Genomic DNA, 10477 nt, shown 5'->3' on the forward strand with positions numbered 1-10477 from the left:
CGCAGAACTTTCTGCGAGCCCAGCTGCGTCAACTTTGAACTTCCCTAGTACTGGCGCTGCTGGAGCGGTCCGCTTCAGCAACCCGCAGACAGCATTCTTGATGCGCGATGAGATGGCTGAGCAGCTCGCACAGTCAACGCTATAGAATCCCTACATGGGAGGATGGAGTTGTCATGGCAGAATGATAGCAGATTGTTAAAGCTTCCATCCTCGAGTTGTCTGGAACTCAGACTCTCATCACCCTATACAGTGAGTTTGAAGTGCAGAGTGCTCGTCCACGCTAGATACGCTCGAGAACTGTGGGACCCTCATTGCGCGTCTGGACAAGCTATTCACAAATGTACGCAGAGCTGCAGGGCTCCGATTCACAGAGCGCATGTTGAACATGCACTTCGAGGCATGGACACAGCGTCCATGGCATTTCTAGACAACGGGACGGCGACAGCAAGGGGGATTTTGAAGCTCGTTCAAGTGCATGTAGAAGGTTGAATTTGGATGCCTATTGGAAACGAGAATAACACTTCACACATCTACGTTGTCTGAGGTCGCACGGATCTAGCGACACGCGGTGAGCATACAAAAGGCAGACATGCCGCGGAGTGTGGACTTTGATCGTCTCGAGCGTGAGCAAACACGTCAATGTATCTGCCGCCGTCGCTGGCGATTGAAGTGACCGATAGGTTGGCAAAGAGCATCAACGATTCGCAAGCGAGGTCGACTGTATATCATGCTGGAGTAGGAATGAGGCAGAAGCAACAAACTGTACGTAGAATATTGTCACTCGATGCGGATTGCGCGGCGTATGCGTAGGAAGGAAGTCAATGATCGCGCGTGGCGACGATGAGCGTCATCTATGGGACGTGTTCTACTCTCCTGGGAAAGCTGACGGCTCGTCTGAGGGCTGCTTCATCATTCGTCTTCGTAACCCTGCACGGGCTGTCGTGGCCGCTTAGGGACTTGTCTGGTGTCAGGGCAAGCGACAATAACAGAGAAAGCGGGACTTACGGGGGTACGAGGTGGGGATGGGCTCTGCAGGCTTCCAGCCCCAGCTCCTGCGGACGGGCGGTACGGCAATGACCATGGCGGGACCGACGAGGCCAAGGACGCAAGAGAAGAAGATAACGGGCGACTCATGGGCCTGTCGTTGCTAGATGATGGCGGTCAGTAAGGAGGAGATGTAGGCAGAGGAGGACGCACGAAGTAGCGGTAGGACTGGCGGAGGGGCGAGAGGACGGAGGCCATCGTTGCTGTTGCTCAACTCGTCGACGCGAACCAGCGCCGGACGCGGGCATGGCCCGTGGGAGCGCGTTCCTCTTTAGGATTTCTTTCACGTGCCACAAACACTGCGAACTATGGTAGGAGACTAGATAGGAGGGCAGGATCTGCTTATTAGCCTTTCAATATTAAGACCGTCCTCCGCTCTATGAGGTCTCTATTGCTAAGATCTGCCTACAAGATACAACTCATTAGTACGCGATTGCTGTGGCCGCTTGTCCAAAACTACAACTACCCAAACCAATGGGTGCTACTGTAACGTTCGGTTCTCTAGCTAGGGCAGTTGCACTTGCAGGTCCTGCGCGACCTCCGAGCCCTGGTATTTTCCTCCGCGGTTGAATTGGTCGCATCTCCCGATGACTTGACCGCATGAAGACCTTCTTACTTAATGGCGCGCATCTTGCTGTGGAATCCAAGTGGGTACTACTCATTGGGACCAGCAGACCGTCCGCTCAAGTTATACTTGTCTCTCCTACAGTAGCTTGCAGTGTCAATGGCGTTGCACACAGACAGTAAGAATGGTAGTCTGACCGGGATGTCGATCGGAGACGGCATTTCCGACCACGTTGCTCGTCGGTTCTAATTCATCAGGACCGATGGTGCATTCAGGCGGCGTACACTGACTTCATAACAAATATGGATTTCACAGCTTGCAGGATTTCGTTTGCTCAGTGCGAAATATTGGATCCTCTTTATTTGTATGCTTGCATATGGGCTCTCTGATATAGCTGCAAGAACAGGCAGCCGTGGTACATCAGCCAGTCAGCATAGGCGAGGTGCACCCTAATGCCGCTATTGGTAGTATGATTCATATGGCCCCGGCCGTTATGTTCCCTAGTTCCTGGCTATGTCATTCAAGCAGGACACCACCTATTTAGCGGCGGATGATCGGCGGATTGCCCGGATCAAATCTACGCAGCGGCCTCAACATTGACCCAGCGTTCCTCCGCCTGAAATACTGTCAGCACTTTTCGAAGTGGGCTGATGACCGTGACAATTGTCATCACCGGCCTTCGTCTAACCGTCGGACCCGCTTACCCTGCTTAGACTTCTCCCAGGCTCACAATTCCAATCAGATGCAACACGCCGTGCTAACATGGCGTATGATATCACAGATTGATTACTCGCATACCGCACGAAGGGCGACACTGCGCATAAGTCAGCGTAAAGCATACGTATCTACTGCAATTCGGATCACGAGCACACAGGCTGAGTGTTAAAAGAACGCGCATCCCAATCTCACTTCCGGCCGCACCTTCGACATGCCTTCCACTGACGGTAAGCGGTCGTTTTCGTAGTCGTCGACCGATCTCACTGCTCTCCAGGTGCAGACTTTGTTCCTACATTACACAACGACACATACTCTACCATCAACCCTGCCTACGCGGATCTCGCCGGCAAGGTTGCCCTCGTCACTGGTGCCTCCAAGGGCATCGGGCGAGCCACTGCCCTCGCCCTCGCTCAGGCAGGCGTATCAGGCCTCGTCCTCCTCGCCCGTTCTGACACGAGCATTGTAAAGGCAGAGTGCGAAGCCGTGCAGCGCTCAGGGAAGCCCCTCACAGTCATTACCGCGGCTGCCGATGTGAGCAACACCACCGACATCGCCGGCGCAGTCGCGCTCGTCCAGTCCGTATTTGGGCGCCTGGACATTGTGGTCAATAACGCGGGCTGTTTGGAGACGTACCACCTCGTCGCCGATTCGGATCCGGACGAGTGGTGGAGCATCTGGAACGTCAACATTCGCGGGGTTTATGAAGTGACGCGCGCATGCATCCCACTACTCCTCGAGTGCGACGGAGACAAGACGATCATCAACATAACGAGCCGCGTGGCTCACGTCACTGGGTCGCATCTCTCAGCTTACATGGTGCGCCCGAGTCTTTGTGCGTCTGCGTCTCTGCTCAGTGGGCTCACTTCATTGCAGACCACCAAGCTTGCGCTCCTGCGCTTTACGGAGCTGGTCATGGCCGAGTATGCGGGCAAGGGGCTCCTAGTATACGCTGTACACCCTGGGTCGATCCCCACGGACATCCAAGCGACGATGCCGCAGAAGTACAGACACGTTCTTGTCGATACGCTCGAGTTGGCCTCACACACCATCGTATGGCTCCTGCGCGAACGCAGGGAGTGGCTTGGAGGCCGCTATATTAGCTGTCAGTGGGATGTGGATGGGTTATTGGCAAAGAGGGAAGAAATCGTCGAAGGAGATAAGTTGAAGATTAAGATGGTGCTTTAGGTGATGGTTCATTTACTTTGTTTGTTTAGGTGCATCGAATTGTCGGAGTCTCAGAGCATCATGGAAGAACTTCGATGAGATATCAAATATAACCCGCTTCGCAGATTGCTGCGTCAGGATCAGTGATGATATTGACCGGTTCTGGCCCTGTTAATGTGGTCAGAGTCAATGCATGACCAGCGACAGACCCCAAGGTCTAGCTTTACTCGCGAACGGTCTCCGCGTTGCAATGATTTCATGCGACAATTTGTCATGACTTGTGCGGTCACGCATTGACCATTGACTCTTTTATTGACGGGGTCAGACCCCCTTTGACCCTTTTGGCCTCGCAACGGGTCAAAGGGTCACCGGTCAATCACTGACCCTAACATCCCTGATCAGGATGTCCTCTCACCTTACAACGACGCTGATGGGTCATTGAAGCCGACAGCATGAATGCCTCGATCTCCCCCGCCCCCCCCCATGAAGTGAAGTCTGTCTCCCGACGGCACTGCACTTCTAAGGACAAGGAGCGATTAATGCAGTTGATTCCCTAATTTGACCGACACGCATCGAGTGGAGCACGCTTCTGAATTATCTGTCGGCATCAATCATCATGAGCGCTTACGACCAGAGGGGGATGTTCCCTCACCTCACTACTGTACTTACCTCTATCACGCACCAATGGAGTTTTGACGTTTAGCATGAAGGCCCTACTTTAGGGCGTCTGGGCCGCGTATGAAGAGAGAAAGTCGAGCTCCCTCACCTTGATCAAGTAAGCCTTTTGAGTGAATGAGTTTGCTCACCCTCATCAATAGATATGGTCTAAGCCATGAGCCACAGAAGCCGGTAGTATGAGTTACATTTTCAATGTTCCCGTCATCAAAACCAGAAGCGATCACGGTCGGTTTGATTTAATCATTTCCAGCTACACTTTGATATTCGATGGACGAATCATCCCTTGTTCGTGGGGGTAGCCGAAATGCCATATGCACAACGTTGCGCGGGACGCGATGGGGCCACAGCATCTCAGCGATTTTATGCTTTGGTTGATCAGATCTCTTCATCCGCTGAATTCATCCGCACAGCATCAATGCTGTAGACGTAAAGGTATTGAATGATGAAGATGATGAACACTCGAGCTGAATCTTATATTGTTAGTCTCTTATTCGACGGTACCTACGTACCCCCATCATGGACGGTACTTACGAATCCGTCGGAGACACTGTGGTCGCTCCTCTGCGGCGACAACCCTCACCTGCGAAGTCTTCAAAGGATTCTTGGGTAGAGCTTGGTCCTCGAAGACGAGTGGGACTAGTCACGCTTTTGCCGGCTTTCGTCATCTTCATATGCTGTATTTCGTTGCCAGTAGCGCTCCTCGCGTACTTGCTTGCACATCGGGTGACTTCCGCGTCGCCCGATGATGCCGCGCTTTTTGCAGGAGCCATTGTGGCTGTTGAAGGCGTGAAGGATGCAGTCTATTCCCCTAATTCGAACGATGCCATTGAGCAGAGTACACTTTATGGATTGGCTGTCACATCAATTATCGTAAGCAGTCTCTCAGTTATTGCAGCCTGACGTCTGATGTCTTTCAGAGCCACCTGATATCGCTCACCGTACCTCCACTAATGGGACTCTTAGCGTTTCGTGTGGCTGCGCATTGGATTCAAGGAGGCATCTGCGCTGTAGGTGAGGAGCGAAAATCAAACACCTTTACCCCAGTCCAGTGAGTTCTTATATAGAACAAGTTAACTTGCTCGCCCTCATCCCTGTCACCATAGATTTGGACTACTCCTTAAGATATATGGATCAAGCAGCATCTTTAGTTTAATCCAATCTGGAAGATACCTTTACAGGGAGCGTCGCACCAGCGCTAAGCGGTCGCCCATCATGTGGAGTTTTATTCTCCTTGCCGTGGTATTGCTGATTTCGCATGCTGTTGGGTGTGTATTTCAATCCCAATTCTACCAAAAATCCTTGCTAATCGTCGCGCATTCAGCTTCTGCGATCTGTGGCTCCACACTGTCTCTGGAACAGTACTCTGCACTTCCTTGGTCCCCGTAGACGATATTTCTTCGATGAAATACAGTACAGCAATCAATTCCTCGATTTGTCCTTATCCTGGCTATCAGCAAAATGTAATGGGCCCGGGTTCAGCGGAGAATTTAACTGGAGAAAATTGCTTAGCCTATTATAACTTCGTATATGGCTTCGCACCATCGGGACCTGGCTGGGGAGTTGCGTATGATCCCAATGTTGTTGCGGAGAGCGTCGCCACGTCAAACAATATGTCGTCGTCATATACCGTCATCATTGCCGAACCTCACGAGATCGCTGTCTTCGTTCCCGCTTCAATATCAAGTACGGGATTGCACAACTTCTCTGCGAACTCGTTCGGTCTTTCCGCATCTTGTACTTTACCAAAATGCGGAAATATCGACACCGGACCTCCGGAAAGCACCGATGGCGGACCGTTTGCGTGCAACGATTTCTCCCCGCCATACAATGCTACGCTCTACGACTCGACCACATTTCTGTACGATCCAAATGGATTCGTGCAGCAGCCTGACTGGTCAAATGGCACGGGAAGCAACCCTTTTGGTTTCTTCATCCAAATGATGTTTGCGTTACCCGCTATGGGCTTGCAGACGTCTGGCCTCAATGCGTCTAGCAGCGTAGGAAGCCCTGGCTGGTACTACAGTCCTGCTCAAGAGAACGTGGCATATTTAACGACTTGCACAATCTCCATCTATAATGTGACACTTGCATATTCCAACAACACCTATTCAGTCAGCGATGCAACTCTCGCAGATTTCAACACCACTTCAGCATTCTCTGCCGGTTTCATTGACTATATGTCTGGCGAGTATCTTATTCCCCAGCTCCTGAACATCTTGCAGGGGGAGATCCAGTCTCCTGGCTTTGCGACCCTGCTGCAGAGTCAGCTGATGCTTCGTTCACTTGCACTTTCCGCTGGTCTGGTACAACCCAGTTCTGTGAATAGCGCGTACGGTGTCACCCAAGAAATCGCCTCCCGTTACCCCATAGCCCCTCTTGTGACCTTTCTTGCACTGCTCTTCCTGTATGGTGGCGTGGCTTTAGCCATCATCCTGTGGACCAGCTTCTCCGTCGCGGAGTCTCTCATTGTTTGTCATACTGATGACAGAAAGCAGTCTCACAATGCTCTGACATTAGCGCAAGCAAGACTGACGGACCCTCTAGCGGTGCTGGCTGACGTATTTCGCTGGGGCGACTCAAGCGACGATGAGGACAGCGAGGCGGATGAGGATTGGAGGAGCTTTCAGAGCGACTCGTTGGAAATGTTCGGGCCGGAACGAGGAAAGGCAGAAGTCTCTTTCGGCTTGGATCCGATGTCGCCGGGCCTTCGTGTCGGATTAGTGAGGAGACGCATTGCGAGCGGCCTGGATGCTGACAGCGAAGCGGAAAGGGCACGGCAGAGTACCGATAGCTAGTATGATTCAAGCCCTGTAGGTGATGGGAAACGGAACACAAAAACTTGGGATTACGACGATGACTGGACGGTGTAATCCCAACAGCCATGTCCGCGACGATTCATCTGAAAGTAAGGCGCATCCTCATCGACATGCTCATGCATGAGCGTAAGGACCGGCTCGCAGGCTGCTGTGGTTACCATCTGCCAGTGACATATCATGTTAGCGAATGCTATTGCCGTCCAGTCTTTGGAGGATATCGGAACATGCGAGTGTCTAGTTGTGAATTCATCAAACCTCATCGTCACTTCCACCGAATACAAGCTCGCCATCGTCGAGGTCGTCGTCGTCGGCGGATAGATCATATGCGAATGTAGAAACTTTTTTTGCCTCTGATTCCCGTAAAATATCGTGTCTATAAAGTAAACATTAGTGTGGCATTCTCGGTAAATTGACGTTAGAATGACCACACCTTTTAAGAAGGTGTTCTATTCCAGTTTGTGCTTCCCAATCGACTCGGACCCAATTGTGCTCCAGAATACCTCCGCGATATACTAGCATTGTCGGAAGGACGTCTGTATCGACATCGTCGTCTTCCCAGCCAGCGTCCTCGCCTTTATCATCTTCGTCGCTCTCATTTCCATACGGATCGTCGCCATCGTCGTCCTGGCTATGAAACTGGCCTGGGATCGTAATTCTTCCGTGCCGTGAGCGTACATGTGTGGTGGGAAAGCGGGACGGATATCCAGATGTAGAGGGTGTCGACTTTTTGAGGCTTGCAAACCCGAGAGCACCGGCTCGGACGTGGAGAAACTTGACAGAAGGGTATACCCGCGCAAGTGAGGAAAGTTTATCATCTAAAGCTGCACAGCGGTCGAGAGACTAGTCGCAACGAACGCGTTCATTGAGTTGGACAAAAGGACGACGAGATATGGTACACACCGAATCGTATATGTGCACCACTACCCACACGCTCCGATCCTCCTCTACTGCCTGCACGAAGCTCCGCACACCAACTTCCATGAGGTGCCCAAACCGACCGCGATGGGTTGCAGCGCCATCGATGAGGCTGGAGACCTTGCCTGCTTGAAGCAGACGTTCGCGCTCCTCCTCTCCCCACGTCTTTCCACCCAAACTCGCCTTCTCCATCGCACGGTTAAGAGCCGAAATCTCCTCCGCACGCTGCTTCCTGGCGAGTGCTGCAGCCTCAGCATGGTCGCGCAGTACACCCTTCACACCCGTGCGCCCGGGGCCCATCCCGATCGAGTCGTGGGTCGGTCCTGCAGAGTCGGCGAGGTGCTGGTCAATGGCACGGCGTCGCTCTGCATCGGAATCATACTCAAAGTCTTCGTCATCGCTGGGCCATTGTGCTACGGAAGGAGAGGGGGAGCGAGAGCGGACAGGGGAGTTGGATCGCGATGGAGGATTGAAGAGCTTGCCTGAAAGGACAAGCTCCTCGATATTCGCTTCCTACAAGATGATGGAGCGAACGCAATGGCACAGACAGTCTAGAACATACCATGATGTTAATGAATAGCTGTGAGAGGCACTTACATGCTCTGTAAAGCAGGTCGCGGCTGTGGACTCTGGCAGTGAGCACGATGACGGTTTCATGCTAAACTCATGACCCACACGCACTCGTCGTCAGCTGAAGCCTGAGACTCTAGCGCGAGTGCCACCAAATTCGAGGCCGCGGGTACTTGCCTATTCTGGAAGTCGCGTAAGCGGTGGCTGCGCTGCGGTCCTCCTGCGAAGCTCCTCGTTGTCCGCCTTGCCGGCCACTTAGCTACGTCGTTCTCTCCATCATGTCCACGATGCAGCACTTTGGGAAGGGGGTCATGCGTGTGGCAAAAAACTACACCAAAGGCTACTCGGACGTGCAAGCAAAGGTGCGAGACGCGACGTCCAACGACCCGTGGGGTCCATCGGGTACACAGATGAACGAGATCGCGCAGTTGACATACAACCAGTACGTATCCACGACATGCAGCTATAGTCCATAGGCACTAGACTTCTTGCATAGGAACGACTTTATCGAGATTATGGAAATGTTGGACAAGCGGCTGAACGACAAGGGCAAAAATTGGCGGCACGTCTTTAAGGTGAGCTGTCTGCTACTGTAGTATGTTTCGTCTTTACGAACTTATCTACCAAGTCTCTCACTGTCCTCGACTATCTCCTGCATGCTGGTTCGGAGAATGTCATCATTTACTTCAAGGACAATATCTACGTCGTCAAGACACTGAAAGAGTTCCAGTATATTGATGAGGAGGGTAAGGACCAGGGAGCCAACGTCCGTCAAAAGGCCAAAGATATCACCAACCTTCTCCAGGACGAATCGCGTTTACGGCAAGAGCGTCGCTCGCGCGCACATATGCGCGACCGCATGGTCCAAGGCCGAGGCATCGAAGGCGATGAATTTGGCGCAGAGAACGAGAGCGGAGGGCGAAGATCACGTAGTCTGCCTCCGCGCCGAAGAACAGAGACCGACGGCGATCTTCAGCGAGCGATAGAAGAGAGTAAAAGGTCGCATGCAGCGGAGCAGGCACGGCTAGGTACGCTGACCGCGGAGGAACGCGACCTACAGACAGCGCTGAAGCTCAGCGAGGAGGAGGAAGCGAAGCGTGCCAAGGCAATCGCAGACTCCAACCAGTCGGCGCTGTTTGATGACCAGAATCAGCTGTGAGTGCTATTGACCCATGCTTCTTGAAACCTTAGACGTTCATCTGTCGCAGGATCTCTTTTTCGTCCAATAACAATACCAATCCATTCCCATTGGTTGACATGTCAAGTGGACTACAGCCACAGTACACAGTACAACCCCAATTCACGTCGTTCAACCCATACCAGCAGCAGATGCAGCAAGAGGCTATGCAGGCGGAATACGCGCGGCAGCAGCAAGAATGGTTACAACAGCAGCAACAGCTGCAGGCGCAGCAGGCTGCGCAGCTACAGGCCGCACAACAGGACGACTGGATGCGACAGCAAATGCTTGCGATGCAGCAGCAACAACAGCAACAGCAACAGCAACAACAACAGCACATGCTGATGGCACAGCCTACCGGTTTCGGGTGAGCATCCGTGTCCAAGTATCCTGCGTCAGGTTTTGATATCCGGACACCAGATCTAACAATCCGTTCGCCCCGGTGCCATCGGTGAACGCGACCTCGGTCCCGTCGTTCTCGCATTCACTCAGCACCTCGCCTGCCCCACCGCCTCAGTTCAACTTACAGGGCACGTTCGCGAACGGGAGTGCGCCGTCGCCGCCCCCACCGTCGCGCTCGGCGCCCCCTAGACAGCAGGCCACAGTGCAGACACGGACGCGCACGGACGACCAGCATGCGCACCTGGCGAACCTCCTGGCGAACCGCGACGACGACGGGGTCGACACGTTCGGGAACTTCGGGCAGCTCCGGTCGGTGTCTCCTTACTCCCGCTTTTATGGACTCGGTGCACTGATCACGTTGCACACACAGGTACGGGCAGCACGCAGGGCGTCTGGCCGGCCAGCCAACGGGCCAGCCGCAGGCGAGCC

At 53.2% G+C, this 10477-nt stretch overlaps 4 protein-coding genes across 4 annotated transcripts; 2 read left to right on the top strand and 2 right to left on the bottom strand.

Annotated features, from left to right (window-relative positions):
- Positions 1 to 909: 909 nt before the first annotated feature.
- FIBRA_04817 (uncharacterized protein) lies at positions 910 to 1242 on the bottom strand (the record flags this gene model as incomplete). The annotated part of the gene is made up of 3 exons (XM_012326604.1): positions 910 to 956; positions 1006 to 1147; positions 1198 to 1242. The coding sequence occupies 3 exons, from the start codon at positions 1240 to 1242 to the stop codon at positions 910 to 912; spliced, it is 234 nt and encodes a 77-aa protein (XP_012181994.1).
- A 1295-nt stretch (positions 1243 to 2537) lies between these two features.
- FIBRA_04818 (uncharacterized protein) lies at positions 2538 to 3511 on the top strand (the record flags this gene model as incomplete). Its single annotated transcript, XM_012326605.1, has 3 exons — positions 2538 to 2553; positions 2601 to 3142; positions 3200 to 3511. 3 exons carry the CDS (start codon positions 2538 to 2540, stop codon positions 3509 to 3511), a joined length of 870 nt encoding a protein of 289 aa, XP_012181995.1.
- A 1173-nt stretch (positions 3512 to 4684) lies between these two features.
- FIBRA_04819 (uncharacterized protein) lies at positions 4685 to 6963 on the top strand (the record flags this gene model as incomplete). Its single annotated transcript, XM_012326606.1, has 4 exons — positions 4685 to 5038; positions 5086 to 5216; positions 5272 to 5433; positions 5490 to 6963. The coding sequence occupies 4 exons, from the start codon at positions 4685 to 4687 to the stop codon at positions 6961 to 6963; spliced, it is 2121 nt and encodes a 706-aa protein (XP_012181996.1).
- Positions 6964 to 7233: 270 nt separating this feature from the next.
- FIBRA_04820 (uncharacterized protein) lies at positions 7234 to 8464 on the bottom strand (the record flags this gene model as incomplete). The annotated part of the gene is made up of 5 exons (XM_012326607.1): positions 7234 to 7357; positions 7415 to 7608; positions 7660 to 7824; positions 7885 to 8381; positions 8434 to 8464. 5 exons carry the CDS (start codon positions 8462 to 8464, stop codon positions 7234 to 7236), a joined length of 1011 nt encoding a protein of 336 aa, XP_012181997.1.
- Between the last annotated feature and the right edge of the window lie 2013 nt (positions 8465 to 10477).

The sequence above is a fragment of the Fibroporia radiculosa genome (assembly GCF_000313525.1).
Source record: "Fibroporia radiculosa TFFH 294 genomic supercontigs, scaffold3508, whole genome shotgun sequence".
Taxonomy (NCBI): domain Eukaryota; kingdom Fungi; phylum Basidiomycota; class Agaricomycetes; order Polyporales; family Fibroporiaceae; genus Fibroporia; species Fibroporia radiculosa.